We start from the raw sequence: 17,967 nt of genomic DNA on the forward strand, positions 1-17,967 counted from the left end.
TCAGGGGCGCAGCCCGGGGCGGCGGCGCGGGGGACCGGGCGGCGGCGGCGGGCTCACCTCTCATTGTCCGCGGCGGCGGCGGCGGCGCTCCGGAACCCCGGCAGGATGTGGCGGAAGCTGTGGTTGCGGTCCAGCTTGGGCTGGCTCTTGGTGCGCTTGATGGAGCCCTTGAGGCGGCGGCTGAGGAAGCCCTGCGCACGGGGGGACAAGAGGGGGAAGGGGAGGCGGGGTTAGCGCGGCGGCGGCGGGCCGGGACCCGCGCGGGACCCGCACCCTTGCTGGGCGGCCGCGCGGCCGAGGGCGGGCCGGGCTCGGGCTCGGCCCCAGCAGCTCGCGGCCCGCGCCGCCCGCCCGCCGACCGAGCGCCGACGGCCCGGCCCGCGCAGCGCGGCCCAGCCCACCCCGCCCGCCACGTCGCCCCCGCCCCCTAAGCCGCTGTTGCCTTGGCGACGCCGAGCCGAGCCGCGCCGACCGCGGCCGAGGCTGCCCGAGCCCCCCGGGCGCCGGGGCGAGGGGGAGTACCGGGACGAGGGGGCGGGGCTGCGGAGGGGCGGAGACCCCCGGGGACCGCCAGGGCCGGCCGCCCCGCTCACCTCCCTGCAGCCTCCGAGCTTGTCCTCCCCGTGCGAGGTCACACCCCCCACACCCACCTGGAGGAATCCACGCCCCCCCACCCCGTCGGGGATTGACAAAGCGCCTTCCTCCGCTGCGAGGTCGCTGCTCTCCAGCCCCCGGTGGTACCGATGAGAGCGGGCGCGTGGTCGGCTGAGGCGCCGGCTGGCCTGCGCCTGGCAGTGCCCTGGCCACCTAGACCCCGATTCCGGGCGACTTTCCTTCCCAGAGCGGCAGTAGCTTGATGTCAGGGTGGGGCCCCTCCCCGGAACCGTTGTATGTACCCCAGCAAGGACAACCACCTTGGGGGACGGGATCCCTAGTGCTCAGCTCAGGGAGGGGCCCGAGGGGCTGAAGGGTTTGCTGAGTATCCCCATTAAAAGCTTCAAGATTTGGGGAACCTTATTCACGCCATTTATCCACCTACCAGGTTGCACTGACTGAAAACAGAGCTTAATCCCCCACCTCCCCCATCCCAAGAGCTCCTGGTCTAATGGAAGAGACAGAGGAGACAGGCGTTCAATACACACAGGTCAAACCAATCTTCCCTTTACAGGTGACGGGATAGATGTGGGGGCCCCAGGGGACACAGCCTGGGTCCTGCCGGGCTTGGAAACTACAGGCAGCTTGAGGGAGAGGAAAACTGGAGGAGGGGGAGTCCTCTAAAGAGGGGGGGGTTCTGGGGGCTCACCCACCCCAGTCTCAATTCCAGGTGGCAAGTGGGATATTAATTTAATTTGAGGTTAATGTACCTAATCCAAATACCACATTCCATCCATCGCAAAATAAAGGGTCAGTTTGGCAGCCCTCTCTGTGTTCAAGAGGAGCAGTGGATGTTTGGCACAGGCCCTGGGCTGTATCTGTCCATCTTCAACATGACAAGGTCAAACATGGGCTGTACAAGTCATCTCATGTCACCCGCACAGACAGAAAATGACAGAAAAACATTTGCTGCAAATGAAGAAGCTTGCTCAGACAGGTAAAGTGACTCACCCAAGGACACCCAGCTTCCGGGCCTGGCTAATTCAAGAGCTTTCAAGATTTCCCTTTTCCTATCTTTCTCCTTCTGCCTTTTCCTCCTTCCTCAGCCATTCATATCCACAGGAGACCTACCCCTGTGGCCACCTGTTGGGATTCTGCGTGTCCTTCAAGGCCCAGCTGAAATGCTACCTCACCAGAAGGACATCCCAGGCAGTGGAGTCCAAATGCCTCTCACCTCTGCAGCCTGGAATTATCCATCAGGGTATTCTAATCAGCCGCCACAAATATCTCTTAGGTATTAGGGGCTGCAGGAGGGACCCTTCTCCAGAGGCATGACCCATAGACAAGGCAATGCTTAATGCAGAGGGACCCCAAACGGTGGCAGGTCAGGAGAGCACTAGGCTCTCCAGGACACATGGCATGGAGGCAGAGGCCTGCACCTCTGCGTGAGCTCTGAGCTCTCCCAACCTCTGCCTCTTGCCAGCTATAGGAGAGGGGGCTGCACCTGGCTAATTTGGATGGGTTCTCTTCTCTCAGGGGTTGTGGTCAAGCAAGTTATCCCAATGGGCTTGTACCTTTTCTTGGTTTTTATTTTCTACACTGATGAAAATTTCACAATTTTTGCAATTTTGAGGTATGAAGAACAAAGAAGCATGTTTCACAATTTAGGTAGCTCATTCTGGAGCAATATTGATGGCTTTATCCTATTTCTGAGTTTAAAAAAAAAGTTTTCTCCCGTCTAGGAGGTTTGATGCACATGTGCCACTTCCTCTTCCCCACTCCACCCCCTGTGACTCTACTTAATGTTCCTCTGACAAGCAGCCTCCTCCTTAAAGCCTACTCAGAATGGTAGCTCCCCCACCCAAACTGACAATGACCTTGGGGACTCCTAATACCCTGTCATATTCACTCTTTCACCTTAATGAGAGCCATTATGTGCTAGACACAGTGGCCAAGATAGCCATGAACACTATGGAGTGAGCAGTATATGGATATTCAAGAGGTCAGGGAGCTCAGATCATAGGAAAAGAGATTCTTCCAGGGAACAGAGAGTGTTCCCGTTGACCCACCCACCGATCACATCACACATCCACCTAGAGACCTGTGTCCCCCAGAGAACTCAGCTCAGGACCCTGCATATGACAGACTTAACAAATACTCATCATCTTGGAAAGCCACTGCCAGAAGGGGACTCAGATGCAAAGGCTGTATTACAGGGTGACTGGGGACCAGAGTAGGGAAGGGCCTTCCCCAAGATCACAAAGCAAGGTTAATCAAGGACCGTGGACTCCAGTCCTCTGCTCTGCTCTGCCCAGCCACACAGCTTGTTGCTCTCCTTCATGGGGGTGGAGGGCCAAGGGCGTCCTCTCCCTCTTCGCCGGATGAAGGGAGGCAAACCTTTTCTGCTGTCCCTTCAGAGGCAGCTCCTGGGACTTGATTTCTGGAGGCAGCTACCGCCCCTAACTTGGGAAGAGGGGCTGACTGGTCTTCAAGTCAGAAACTCTTATTCTAGACCCAAGACAACCTTTAATTGAGGGGCAGTGGGCAAATCATTCAGTCAAACAGGGTTCTTGATACCCACTTTCCGGGACCGCAGTGGAGCCCACTGACAGCCCAGTGGCTAAGAACCAAGTCAAACCCAGCTCCACAGACCCCTCACTGCAAGAGAAGACAGCTAAGGCCCCTTGCCTCTCTGTGAAGTGGGTGGGGGGCTGCAGTGAGGACTAAATTGGCAGATAAAAGTGGATAAAGTTGCCAGGCATGGTGGTTCACGCCTGTAATCCCAGCACTTTGGGAGGCTGAGGCGGGTGGATCACCTGAGGTCAGAAGTTCAAGACCAGCCTGGCCAAGATGGCAAAACCCCGTCTCTACTAAAAATACAAAAATTAGCCGGGCGTGGTGGCCCGAGCCTGTAATCCCAGCTACTCCGGAGGCTGAGGCAGGAGAATTGCATGAACCCAGGAGGTGGAGGTTGCAGTGAGCCAAGTTTGGCCACTGCACTTCGGCCTGGGCAACAAAACAAGATTCCATCTCAAGAAACAAAAACAAAAACAAAAACGAAAAACTGATAAAGCTCTAGGCTCAGAGTGTAGCAGACAGTAAGTGCTCAACAAAAGCCATGTGCAATTCCCATATATATGTACAGGACTGTTAAAAACACTCCGTTTGTAGTGACATGTGTCGGGCCTAGCTCATCTGCAAAGATTATAGGTGGTCCCCATAATCACTCCCTTGCCTAGTGACAGACTCTGACCCCCTAGCCACACCCCCTAAGGTCTGGCTGTATCCCACTTCTCCTGCAGATGGCGCTGGACCACAGGAGCCCACGCTTGCTGACCATTCCCACTGGGCAGCTCTAGCCCCCTCACATTGCTTGGCCTCAAATCTTCATTCAGACAAGCTGTGGGCCGATTACTGGACCTCTCTGAGCCTCAGTGTCCCTATGTGTAAAATAAACTGATGATGATACCTACTTTATGGGACCTGGGAAGGATGAAATGAGGTACAATGTCGCCAGAAAGACAGTAACTATTAAGCAACTACAAAGAGTAGTAGGTTTATTGCAACCAATACTGATGTTGGCTGAGCACCACCACCTCTTTTTGCCCCAGTGGATAAATGACAACCAAGGGTGGGAGTCAGTCTGGGCTCTCCAAGGAGGCTGTGGGCCGCCCAGCAGGGGGACAGGGACATGAATGAACATGCTTGCAAAATGATTCTGGAGCCGCAGAATGTCATCCAGTTTGGTAGTTTTGAACTCTTTTAAACAAGCACTTTTTTTTTTTCCTAAAGCAACCTCACAGAGACTCCCAATGTCCAAAGTGCACGGGGCAGGCAGGGCTGCTCAGGTGGAGGCCTCAGCTTTCATTCACTGGAGCAAGGACTGATGTCTAAAGCTCAGCAAGCAGCCGACACAGTCTGCGGGGACCCGCGGCTCCCTCCCCAGATGGGGCACTCTGCCTCTATTAAAGCAGCCCATGTCCCCATCTACTTGTCAGGCAGCTGTGCCACGACGCTGAGGTCAACCAAGGCCCCAGGGCTTTTGCACAAGGCTGCTGCACAAGGCTGCTGCCTCGTGCCACCTCCCCAGCTCATTCCCTGACGGCTGGGCGTGGATAGCTGTGTAGCCCCGCCCCCTCTGTGGATGGCCCATTGCCCATCTGGACACCCTTCCTATGCCAGCTGATCCCCTAGGCCCTAGGCTTCCATCATATCACTGACCAAAGCACAGGGCAGTTTGAGTGGGGGTCAGAGGCCTGGGGGGTCTTTGGCTGGAAGGACCCAAGTTCTTAAGCAGCTCTACTACCCCAGGAGTAGAGCTACACCACCATCCTGACATCTGGCCCACAACCCTGCTGCTTCTCCAGAAGGTCCTGAACGACTGTCTCAAAGGCCTTTCAGAATTCAAGACACATGATTTCTTCATTCACTCATTTCAATGAATTCCACATGATGATGATGATATATTACCAGCAATCAAGCTTCTGTTCTGACGAATCACCCCCACCCTAGGAGAGGATGCCTAGGAGCGCCCAATGCCTGTTATCAGGAATCCTTGGGAGGATAAGAGCTTCAGAATTCAGGATGTTTTGGATTTCCGGGTGGGGGAATGCAGGCTCAGAGAAGTTAAGTCACCTGCTGAAAGTGGCAGAGCTGGGACTGTAACCAAGAGAGTTCTGGCCCCTGGGATGGGCAGCGTGGGGACTCCCCCATATAGGGAAACAGATAGACAGCTCTGATCATCCTCCCCACACTCAGCCCCAGGCACTGTACTAGGCCTCAAGGACCAAAGCCAAGGCGGGAGGGAAGAAAGGGAGGCCCGCTCACTCCCCGAGTGCAGAGCTGTCCCACAGGGGCTCCCAGTGAAGACCTGGAGGCTTCCCACCCCCAGGGAGGGGAACCTTGCCCAGTGCTGTCCTTGTCTGTGCCTCACTCCCAGCCGAGGGGGCAGCCCCTAGGGAACCAGGGATCTGCATTTCAGCACCGCCACCTGGACACTCAGGAGCCCCACATCACCAATGGTCTCAAAGGCACTGCTTCTCACCTGAATACGAAGCACTGAGCAACATGCCTAGCACATAGTAGGTGCTCAATCAAGGGCGGGTTCCTTCCCCCAAGCCCAGCATCTATTTGTCCTTGCATTCTTCCTCCAGGCCTGTCTTCATCACCCTCTCCCCTTTCAACAGACTGACCTGGGCTGCTGCAGATGGGCATGTGGGCCTGGCAGAACTTTGTCACCCGTTAAGCCCTCAGCTGCCCACTGGGGAACCCCAAGACAGTACTCAGGATGGAGGCAGAACCCTGTGGGCCCTCCCTCCACCAAGGCCCGGCTCCTCCCATGGCAGTTTCTAAGGCCCATCCCCAAAGAGAGAGCCTTGGAGAAGGGAGACTGTTTTGACAGGCATGTCTCTCATTATCTTTCTGGGGCTTTGCCCGAATGCCAAAAGCACATCTAAATAAACAAGAAAGGGAGGAGAAGATCCCATCCAGATCCTGCCACCTCTCTCGGCTCCAGGAGGGGAGAGATGCTGGGTGCACGAGCTGGCAGGCCGACCTGACACCGCGGCAGGCTGGTGGGGGCACTAGAAAAGGGCTGGGGGTGGTGGGGGTCCTGCTTCCAGAGTCACAGAGTGAGAGTCAGGAGGGCCCACAGAGGGCAGCCAGGCCAGTGACACTGAGGAGACATCTGAGGCCCAGAGGGCAGTGGGACCTGCCCAGCGTCACCAGGCAGAGCCATTAGAACCTGGGTCCCCTGCTCCTTGCCCAGTGCTCTTTGCATCTTCAGCATCCACGCTTCAAGAACCTCCCAGTCTGCCCACATTTCCTCTTTCTGGGCCACAGTCTTCCCATCTACAACACTAGGGGCTAGACTGGGTGATCACCAAGCTCCTTTCCAGCGCTGATATTTGATGATTCTATAAAGTCAGAGCAGCTGCCAGGGTCAGGGTGCCTGGGCCGCCCCAGGCTAGGCACTAACGGCATCAGGGAATTCTCTGGCTTTGCCCAAATCCTTCAGATGCGCCATTCCTCCTGCCCTCCCCTTCCCTGTTCCCCGGTCTCTACCCTCAGCAGGCTGCCGGGCTTCTCTGGCCTCCTCCCCTCAAGGGTATGCACCATCAAAGAGAGTCCCAGCTGGAGAATGACTCACTAATGGAATGTCAGACACTGTGACAGGCGAAAGAGGGGAGGCACCTTAAGCTGGGATTAAGTTGGTGCCTTCCTGGTGGCCACCTACTCACAGGCCACCCTATGCCCACAGAATCCTCTACAATCTCATACCATTGAGATCGCCACATATTCCGCCTGGAGAAGTTAGCCAGACTACTTAAGTCATACAAAGAAAACCAATTCATAGGCCTTGAGAGCCTTCAGGGAAGCCCCAGGAAGAGGCTGGACCCTGACACTCTAGGGTCACTGTTGAGTTAAAATACTGCCTGGAAAGACACACTTAAACATGTTCTCATAGAGAAATATACAGGGCCAGAAACATACACAAGTTCAAGGACAGGCATGCATACAAATGCACACAGGAAAGGCATCCCACAAAGAAATGTATGTGTAAGCATACAAGTACCCCAGTACCACCACACATACAGACACACACAAACACATACACATTGATCAGCACACACACGAATACACACATACACAGCCATGAAACATACAAGCTAACATACAAATACACTGAAATAAGCCAATAAATATACACATGTACTCAGCTATCATCAGGCACCCGCAGAATTGTGCAGACACACAAGCTAAACACGCTGGCCCTCAGGTGCTCACATTCACAACCAGGACAGGAAGGGCAAGTGGCCCAAGAAGCTCCAGAGTTGGGAGCCCAGATCTCAGGACCAAGGCAAGAAAACAGCTCTTAACGGCTTCCAAGATAACTCCCCCTGCTTTTCTCGCAGGGCTTCACTTTGTGGCAGTCTTTGAGGACAACTTGTTTGCTTCTCTCACACTCAAAGCTCGTTTTTACAGCTTACAGCTCCCGGAACCTGTGACTTTTGGAGTTCTGTTCCCTGGCAAGAGCTGAAGGTCCCTGCCCTAAACATTTCTCCTGCCCATCAGCACACCTGAAATTCCACTGTTTGACACACCTCTTTAGGTCCTAAGGGTAATTCAATCTCTAGGAATCCCCAGGTAAAATGTAAATAATTTTCATCCTTCCTCCGGAAGAGGGTGAGAGCAGGGGATTCCACCACTTAATGGCTCTGGGGCCTTGGGCTCATGACTTAACCTTCTATGCCTGTGTCCTCTTCTGTAAAATGGGGACAAGGTAGTTGTGAAGATTCAGTGAGATCACGCATGGAAGAAACTTAGCCCATTTCCCTGCATACAATAAATACGAACTGCTATCATTGCGGTCATGATCACTTTCATTGTCATAGTTTTTTGTTTTTTTTTTTTTTTGAGATGGAGTCTCTCACTGTCCTCAGGCTGGAGTGCAGTGGCGCGATCTCGGCTCACTGCTCTCACTTCCTTTGACCACCAGAGACCAGCCCAGCCGTTAGCCAGAAGGGCCTGGGCTGTTCCTCCTGCCTGGGAAGGAAGGCTCTCCACACCCTTCAGGTACCTCCTCAGTCTTTCTCTTAGAGGCCTCCCCTGATGTCCCCACACTAGGCCAGGTCTCCCTGTAGACTTACCACAGTTGCAATTATAAGTGTGTTTGTTTAGTGCCTCCCCCACCCCATACTGGACTGTCAAGCCTCCAGAGCAGGGGCCATGGCAACCTGGGTCTCCAGTGCTGGACGCCTGGCAGGTATTCTCTCAATATTTCTTGAATGAATTCACAAATATTTAATGATGTAAAAGGAAAAAGATAAAGTGCTCTGTGGGGCTCTTTAAAAGGATTTCACTTGGGAGCAATCTGGGCAGACTTGCTGGAGGAGGCAGCTTTTGACAGCATTTTAGAAACATTGAAGGTGGGACAGCAGGTGGGCTTGCTGAGATTGGCTGGGGCAGGATAGCCACATACAGGCATTCCAGGCAGACTCACAGCATAAGCAGAGGTGTAGAGGTAGGACAGCGGGGAGTCTGGCTGCCCTGGGAGGCCCCTGGAGTTATCACAGTTCCCTCTAGCCTCCAAGTTACACACCACCACCTGAGCCTGGGCTTGTAATCCCTTCCCCAGGGCAGAGGACACCCAAGTAAAGGGGAACCCTAAGGAACACTGAGAGTCTAACGGAGGAAAAAGAGGGGAGCCCAGATTTGAAGAGGGTAAAGGTGAAGCTGGGAGGGGAGCTGAGGACGTCAGCAGAGCCCTCCTGGTACCTGCCAGTGCCCAGGATTAGGCGGGCATCAGCGAACAGAAACCAGTTATGCATTCCCAAGGTCTCAGCTTGGGATGTGACAACCCAGAGCAGCCAGGGAGTGACTCATTGTCCCATAAATCCTCCAGCTGACACTTGCCTTAGCATAATAAGCCTGTCCCAGAGGTCTGGATGGCTACAAACACCTCATCAGCTCTTTAAGCTCTCAGCCAGCCCTGGCTAAGGGGTGGGGAGTTGGATACCCAGGGCCTCGTGGCTGCAAGGAAGCCGATTCCACCAGGAGGTTACACCCCTGCAGCAGGGTCTATACTATCTCCGCCTGCCTGCACGTCCTATCACTGAGGTCCCAGCCAGTCCTCCCGGGGCTTGCTGACTTTAGTGCTCATTCCCCAGCAAAACTCCCCTATCCTGTGCTCTGTGCACTGCATGAGTGGCAAGAAAACCACGTTTGGAGTCTACAAGTCTGGGGTCAAAACCCAGCTCTGCTATTAATACTAATGAGGGCTCTTCCAACACGCTGCTGAGAATTAGTCAGATGTATTTAGTAAGCCCTGTCTAAGCTTCAGGCACTGTATTAGAGCTTCCCATGACTTCTCTTTAATTCTCACAACCCAGTGTGCAGATGGGAGAACAGAAGTTCAGAAAGGGCAACTAATTTGCACAGCACCGCACGGTCAGGAAGCGGCAGAGCTGGGTTCAACACAGCAGACAGGCTGCCCCAGAGCTAAAGCTCTCATGTAATTCCATTACCAGACTGAGGCGCTGAGCCAGCACCTAAGCTGCTCTGTGACTCAGTTTCCCTGCTGTACAATGCGGGGATTAGTCTAGCTGATCTCTGAATTCTTTCCAGCTTTGTTGTGCCTCCCTGGTGACCCATTTGCAGGTGACAACATATGGGGGGGAGTCTCCTGGGGACAAAGGGGCACTAATGGTGGGACTTTCAGGTTTGCGCTGGGCCACAGGGAGCTTCTGTTGGGTAGGATTCCCCTGCACTTCCAGGCACCCAGCTGGCCCGGGTGGCCCCAGGGCAGCAAGGCAGGAAAGAGATGCTATCTTGTTTCTCTCCCTGGACCAAGAGCCACCAAGGAAAAAACAGGACCCCAGGGAGCTCCAGGACTGAGGACCAGTAAACACTAGTGGGAGGGAGGGGTGGGGGAAACTCCATAAATCCACCCGAGTAAGCAGTGCTTTTAAAAGCCCTTTTCACTACAGAATACAAAATGCACCATTTTGGGAGAGGATTTTATAGGCTATTTCTCCTGGGTGATTTACCATCTGCGGGCCAAGGTTCACCTGGGAGTCCTGGCCTCAGAAGGCCCATGGGTATGGGGTGGAGTCAAGGTCAGTTTCTTTTTTTTTTTTTTTAGACAGAATTTCACTCTGCCACCCAGGCTAGAGTGTAGTGGCGTGATCTCAGCTCGCTGCAACCTCCACCTCCCGGGTTCAAGCTATTCTCCTGCCTCAGCCTCCATAGTAGCTGGGGTTACAGGCATGCACTACCACGCCTGGCTAATTTTTTGTGTTTTTAATAGAGATAGGGTTTCACCATGCTGATTTACCATGCTGGTCTAGAACTCCTGACCTCAGGTGATCCACCCACCTCAACCTCCCAAAATGCTGGGATTACAGGCATGAGCCACCACGTCCGGCACTTTTCAAGGCAAGGGCTGGTGTCCTTGCTGGCCTCTGGTGGGCTGGGTCACTTGTCTTGACCTGTCCTCCCAAGGCAGGGGACCACTCTGGCCTCAGACACACAGTGTGGGGGCTGGCAGAAGTGTGGGGGCTGGCAGAAGTGGAGAGGTCACGGCTCACCCTCTTCCCTGCTCACCCTGCGCTTACTCCATTTAATTCGTTTACTCCCTGTCTCTCTCTGTCTCGTGCACCTTCATTCCACAAGCCCCTCATGAGCCTGCCGCAGGTGAGTCCTTGCCCCAGTGCTGGGAGTTCAGACAAATCAGAAACAGTCCCTGTCCTTGAGAAGGTGACCACCGTCTGGTGGGAGAGACAGAAGTGATGGATCATGAAGTCACAGAGTCCGTGAGGGAGCGTGTACAGATGGGGTGTTCTGCAACCTGGACAGAGCCCTGGATGGCACTAGTGAGCTCTGGAGACAGAGAGAGATGGGGAGGAATTGTGGGTAGAAGGATCCGCCCACACAAAGGCATGGAAGCTGGGACAGCCTGGGGGGCTTGAATGCCAGGCTGGGGAGCTGGATCCCCCACCCTGCTGGGAGCCATCTAAGGTGCTGGAGCAGGGGAGTAACAAGCTCAGCTCGTTTTAGACGTTCTTTAAGCAATTCCACAGGAGAAGTTACTCATCCCGATGCAGAGCCTTGTGTTAGAAACAGATGTCACTGCTGCCACCTCCACAGAGGGCCTCCTGGCTTTGGAAACAACAATTGCCGCTTGACAACTCAGATATAATTATGTCTGTAATCCCACCAAAATACCACTTGATCGTTTCATTTTCATAGCATGAGGAGGTGGGAAAATGAAGGCGTCTGAGCCTTGCCCCTGACATGCAGGCTCCCCCACCTCCCAGGAAAGGGGAGGACCTGCAGGGCCACAGGGCAGGATGGCAAGAGGAGAGCAGTTCTCTCCTATCCCAGGGGTGTCTGACCCCTAGGGCCAGGCCTGCTCAAAGTAGGGGCAGGACAAGATAAGGCAGAGAGATGGGGAGGCCTGGGTCCAAATCTCAGCTCTGTCCCTGCAAGCCGTGTGGCCCAGGACAATGCACCTCCCCTCTCTGGGCCTCAACATCCTCGTCCGTAAGATGAAGAGAAAAACAGCACTGACTAGCAAAGACTGGGCTGCATGCTATGGTCCAGGCGCTGTGAGAACTTCAAGATCCAGGCCCATGAGAGGAGCCATCCTCAGCTATCTCTTCACTCCCCATCTGCCTTGATTTTGTCACCTTCTAAGAGTGAGATTTGTGTTATCTGAGCCTCGAGTTATAAGGATTAAATGAGACAATACTTAGAAAGTGCTCAGCACAGGGCCTGACTCAGAGTACTATGCAGAACAGGATTCAAAATCCCCCATCGTACAGACAGCAGAGGTGGTAGAGCTGGGATTCGAACCCAGGCCAGTGGGACTTGGAGTGCAATCTCTGACCACCACCCTGCCTCTCCCACAATGCCCGCCTTACCCCCTCTCAAAGCAGTGGTAGGTGGAACAGGTGCCTATAACCCATCAAAGGGTGGCAGTGACTGAGTATCTGTTGGCCCCAACCTGGTGACCACAGTGCAGCAGCCCTGCCTGACAGATCACATGCTGGTCCACCTCACCCTGTGCCCTTCCTCTTGGTGGACAGCTGTCTCAGCCCCAGACCCTGTTCCATCCAGTGTCCCTGACCAGGGTCCCCTTTCAGAACCCCTGGCTTTCTGGTCAACCCAGGCCCAGTTGGCACAGCCAGTCATGCCAGGCCCAGCCATTGACAGGTGCTCCCGGATCTGAGCTGCTCCCAGCCCCCAGCAGTGCGTTCTACACCTTGTTTAGCCAGCTAACACCTTGTTGCGCCGGCTCCCTGTGGCCCCGGACACACAAACCCCTGGGACTTCAACACTCACTGGGAGGAGCCACCCAGAAGTCCACTTGCTACCCTCTGCTGCCCCCAACTGGCAGGAAACCACCCTGCGCAGACACCTCCATCTCCATCTGAACTCACCACCTAAGAACTTGGTCTCTGGTCCCCTAGGAACCCCTCCAGCCCCTCTCCACCTTCTACTGCCAGGGCTGAGCCCTGGAAGTTCAGTCAGGGGTGATGTTGCTTTGGGGCCGTGACGGAAGGGTATGGAAGGGGGAGGGGTCTGCCCAATTACCTGGGGCTCTGGAGGAAATGTGGGGTGGAGGTGCACCCCTCACACAAGCAAAGGGAACAGGTGTGGGGAATGCTGCCTTGTGCCAGGCACTGAGCCCTCACAGCCACTCTGTGGGGAGGGGTTCCTGCCCATTTACAGACAGGGAAAGAGAGTGGGGCAACTTGCCTGAGCCATCCTACAGAAGGGAGCAGTGGCCAAGATTCTAATCCTGCTCCATCCTTGGGTTGGGGGGACTATCCCTGGGAGAGGCCAGCACTGTACCCCAAGACCCTGAGTGGGTGTGAAGAGAGGAAGAAAGGCCCCCACAGAGAGCATTCCACCTTCCAGTTACTGAACCTGGCAGGGATTGGGGTGGTGGCCTTTACACCTTAATGGGAACCAGTTCACCTGATTCCATGCTGCACAACAGGCTTAAGTGCAGGGCTGGGGAAATGGAATTTACAGGGATGGACTTCTGATGTATTTGGAAGACCCCAGAGCAGGAAGAGGAGGGGGTACTGAGGCTGGCTTGTTCCCTTCACTTCCATCCTCCCCACTCACACTGCCCAAGCCAGCTGCCACTTGCCAGGATGAGGCAGGAGATTCCAGGGATCCTTGAAGTGGGCTCTTCCCCCTACCCCTGCCCAAGGGCATTCTGAGCACAGATGTTGGGGGGGGTTGGAACAGGCTCCTGAGAACCTGCTTGAGAAAAGCAATTTGCTTGTCCCCCCAACCCCATGCTGGATCCCCACCCAGTCTTGGTCTCTGCCCACTGAAGGAGCTCCAGACTCTCCTAGCCTGGTCAAGTATGCTGCACTCCATGTCTGCTCTGGCCTACTCTGGCCCACCTCACCTCCCTTGCTGAGGACCTCATACTCCTGTTAATATGGCCTTAGATCCCATCTGCTCTGTTCACTGCCATGGATCTCTTGTCTCTTCCATTCCAGCCACTTCCTCACATTTCAGCCCCCAAACTGCTCTCAGTTCCTGCTGTCATTTGCTCATGCTGTTTCCCATGTCCTGGCCTTTGCCTGGAATGTCCTTTCCCCTTCACCTGCCTGGAAATTACTTCACCAAGCCCCGCTGGCCCTTCTGTATTTCTGCAGGTAGCAACTACATTTTCATCCTCTTTGTATCCTCAATGACTGGCATAGGCCCTGACACATAGTTGGTGGTGATGGCAAATTTATCGAAAGAAAGAATAAAGAAAGGTAAAAGGAGAGAAGAAAGTAAGTTCGTTCACACCGCAGCAAGGCTCGCAGACCAGAGCTGGGCTCCTGCCCCTACCACCCACCAGCTGGAGACCTGCTGAGGCCAGGCCTCTCTCCTCCCTAAGCCTGGGATCCTCAACTAAAATGGAGCTAATGAAACCACCTTCCTGTGTATTAATGGGGTGGGGTGACAGCCTCCCAACCCTACCAATACTGCAGCAGTCCCACCTCTGTCCCAGGCCTCAGACTAGCCTGGTCTTGGATTCAGGAGGCTCCAAGACCCCCTGTCCCCAGACTTCTGCCCCGAAGACCATCCTTGCCACACCCTGGCCACCCCGGACAACTCCTGAGTCCCACCTTCCAACACTCCCTCTGCAGAAAAGGGGGATGCCCCCCGCGGAAGGCAGACACAGACCAAAATGACAGTAATGTTCCTTTTGGGTTTGAATAGTTTAATACCAATCAGCCTCCGTGAAGGGCAGGGATGGAGGGAGTGAGGGTGGAGGGGGCGGAGGGGGCAGGGTTTGCTCTTCCACCACCCCGCCCATCCGCTGAATACACGCCGGATGCTGGGTCAGGAGACTGACTCACAGAGCGGAACTAAGCAAATTCCTCATACTTCAAGGAGAAAACTGGGGCGCCCATGGTGGGACCCCACCCAGGGGTCCAGCACTACCGCCCTGTTACAGCCAGGACCGCGTGGCTGACATCCCTCCGCTGGTTGATGGGCCACAAACATAAATATGTCCCAAGTGAACGACCATCTGAGATGGACCCACAGCAGCCTGGGCCAGTGGAGGGAGCCCCAGCAAGTATCCTGGGCAAGCTGCTCCTCTCCAGGCCTCAGTTTCCCCATATACCCTGGGACAGATCTGGCTTGTCTGATTTGTGAGCCTGGCTGGCTTTTCTGTTCCCCACCCCAACAGCCACCCGGAGCCTCCGTAGCTTGGAAGGGGCACAAATGGGGGGCAGCGGGGCCGACTCTGCAGGGAGCAGAGAATGCCCCCTCCTGGACCTGAAGTCATGCATTCCTCCTTCAGGCAGCCCTCAGCCCAAACTTCGGGTCCCTCTACAGCTGGGGCTGGGGCCTGGTGGCCAGGAGGGGGCAGTGTGCAGATGAGCGGGAAGGAGCTGTCATGGGGCTCCGAGGGCAGTTGGACCAAAGAACACCCATTCCTCCCAGGAAATGTGATGGGGGCTGGGAGAAGGGCTCAGCTCAGACGGGGTGGCTGATGTCCAGGTGCTGGGAGGAGAGGACAGGAAGGAGTAAGGGGTGAGGACCACTGGATGCGGGGGAGAGGGACAGAGACCTGGGCTCAACTCCAGGCCCTACCCTCGACATGCTGTGTGACCTCAGGAAAGGACCCTCCCTTCTATGATTCTCAGTCCCTCCTCTGTATAGGGAAGGGTTGAACCAGTTAATTTCCAACAGCCTTTCCATGGTGACATGGGCGGGAGGGTCACCCACTAGCTTGCATGTTTGTGTTCACATGCCTGTTTCTTGAGTTTGTGTGACAGAAAGACAGCTGAAACATGGGGAGGGTGCAGGGAGGCTACAGGAGTGAGAAAAGGGGTGAGCAGCTGGAAAACCTGAGGTCCACAGCTCAGAGGTCTACTGCTAGCTCCACTCACAGCCATCATCCACTGTGGTTCTTGTATCCTGCAGGAGAAAGTCCAAAGGCTTTAGCTCACCCACCAAGGTCTCTCACTCTTCTCTCCAGGCCCTGAACCCATCCAGCACTCCAATCACACAGGGCCATTAGCTTGTTTCTTTCTATTCACTTCACTAACTGAAATACTCTTCTCCCTTGGTTCCTGACGAACTCCTATACACCCCTCAAAGCCCAGCCCCAAGAGTCCCTTCTTTGAGAATTCTTCCCTGTCCTTCCTGGCCAGAGATAACTGTTCCTTGTTCTGTCACAGCATCCTATGCAGGGTGTGCACAACCAAGCACCCAATAAAAGTGAGTTGTTGAAAGAAACCAAAGACCTGCTCCTAGAAGCATCCATAATCAACCCAATGTTGAGTTTATCTGCAGTTTCTGCCAGACCCCTGGGCCTTCCCCTCCCTGACACTTCTCCTTCTCCATCTCGCAAAAAATAGCCCTGAGACCTAATTTCAGCTAAACCTTCAAACATGACTCTCCACTTTCAACTTCCCGAGGAGGAATCAATTGGCTGTCAAGTTTCCCTGAGCCTCTGCCACCTCCCACACCCCGGGCCTGCCAGCCATCCTCAAGGTTGATGGGAGGGGGGTGGGGGCAGAGGAAGGAGGGAGGGAGGAAGGACCCAGCCCGCAACAGGGAAGGTTGGGGCTGGGGAAGGGGGCAGGCTAAGGAGCTCGTGGGGAGACCAGGAAGAGTCATCAGCTCTTTGCCTCCCAAATCAAACCACGGCTCCTCTGCCATGGAGTGGCAGGAGAGAAAGAACAGCATGCTGTTGCTGCTAAGGGGTCCAGGGCCTGGGGAAGCTGGGTGGGCACATGCAAAGCCCCCAGACCCAGTCTGACCATTGGTCTATGCAGATCCAGGGCCCCAGCTTGCTGCCTGCCACCCTTCCCTCCTTCCCTTCCAGGAGACACTACTGGCACAGAGCAGACAGACCTGGGTTTGAATCTCAGGAGCCTGAGAGCTGATGGCCACAGATGCACAGGAAGCTTCTCTGGTCATCTACTCCCAGGCCCCTTCCCCCATCCTCATTCAGGGCCCCCTATAACTTGCAGGGCACATGCCAGCCTCGTAGCACTGTGTGGTCCTGGAGAGCCACTCCCCTACCCCCCAACTCTCCCTATAGGAGGGAGGGAGTTGTCCCAGATGGGCAGAAAAGTTCCACTCCTGAGCAAGCCACAAAGCTGGTATGAGGCTGTGCAGGGCCTGAAACCTGGGTCGGGGAACTCTCTAGAGCCCATTCTCTTAGCTACTGCACCAGAACATTTAAGCACCTATTTATGCCTGAACTGTACGCTGCCTTACAAAGTCCATCCCCCACATTTCACAAAAGGGGAAACTAAGGCTCTCCCAGGGTCATATAGTCTACAAGAGGCAGGGGCAGGACTAGCACTAAGCCTTCAATGCCCTACAAAGTGGCTGCAGGTCCTCGGCTGACTCACAAAACGAGGAGGGGTGGCATGTGAGGGTGTAAACAACTCAGGCTCCTGAACCGCTGTCAGCTGGGTGGTGACCTCTGACAAGCCCTTCCCAGGCCTCAGTTTCCATGGAGAAGGTGGACAGGCTGAGCCTTGTAGACCTTACACCGTGACTCATTGATTCTCCCTAAGGAGCACCCCTGTAAGAGATGCTGACAGCCCGCCATCTGGGTTTGAAATGGCAGTGAAGGTGGCAGTTATTCCAGTACATCCTGTGGCATCTCCCCTGCCTCCCCGAGGCAAAACCATGTTTCCTGGGTTCCCTCGAGGGTCTACACAGAGCAAAAGTCAGCTGAGCACGTGAGGACGTAGCTTTTGGGAGCCTGTAAGTGAGCAAGTGTGTGCTACGGGCTAGGGGAGGGAGGCGGGTGCTTCTGGCCCTGCACAGGGTCTGTGTGAAGGACTGTCCCCAAGGCCCAGGCCAGGGGACACTGGCCTTCCCCCAAACACCTTGTCCTCTGCCTGTACTCCAACCCTCCTAGATCTTTACTGATGTTTTACAGCCAACAATGGAAACCCGATTTGGATGTTAATGATGGATTTCATCCATGAAACACGTACCATGGGTCAGACTTGGGCGACCACATTCACCAAGTCCACAGTCCAAGCAAAGTCTGTCATTCCACATTTTACTGTCAAGAACACAAGGCTCGGAGAGGCTCAGTGGCTACTGAGATCACATGGGTCATGGAAGATCTGGGATTTGAACCCAGATCCCCACCTCTGAGTTCTCTAGTCCCCTCAGCTCCCAGCACCCAGCCCAGAAGAGAATCTCAAATCACATCCCTTAAGGACCAAGGTGCCCAGGAAAGGACACAAAACGTAGATGTCCGGCAGTCCTGACTCAGGAGCTGAGTGACACCAGCTAAAGAATTTCACCTCTGAACCTCAGTTTCCTCACCTGTGAAATGGGCACACTAATAGTGCCTCCCCTAGAGGGTTG

General features: G+C 54.9%; 1 protein-coding gene and 1 long non-coding RNA gene across 8 annotated transcripts in view; one reads left to right on the plus strand and one right to left on the minus strand.

Moving 5' to 3' along the window:
* The window catches only part of DAB2IP (DAB2 interacting protein), a 216,016-nt gene that overhangs the window by 85,587 nt on the left and 112,462 nt on the right, over nt 1-17,967 (minus strand). For all 7 annotated transcript variants that reach the window (XM_016961574.4, XM_016961572.4, XM_016961589.4 and 4 more), the window contains exon 3: nt 58-191. In XM_016961574.4, the coding sequence (XP_016817063.1) occupies nt 58-191 (134 nt within the window). The remainder of the gene's footprint in view (nt 1-57; nt 192-17,967) is intronic.
* On the plus strand, nt 488-4,066 carry LOC134807721 (uncharacterized). The gene is made up of 4 exons (XR_010148868.1): nt 488-1,144; nt 1,404-1,591; nt 1,701-1,888; nt 3,897-4,066. It is a non-coding gene; the product is annotated as an uncharacterized LOC134807721 (long non-coding RNA).

Source organism: Pan troglodytes, chromosome 11 (assembly GCF_028858775.2).
Source record: "Pan troglodytes isolate AG18354 chromosome 11, NHGRI_mPanTro3-v2.0_pri, whole genome shotgun sequence".
In the NCBI taxonomy this organism is placed as follows: Eukaryota; Metazoa; Chordata; class Mammalia; order Primates; family Hominidae; genus Pan; species Pan troglodytes.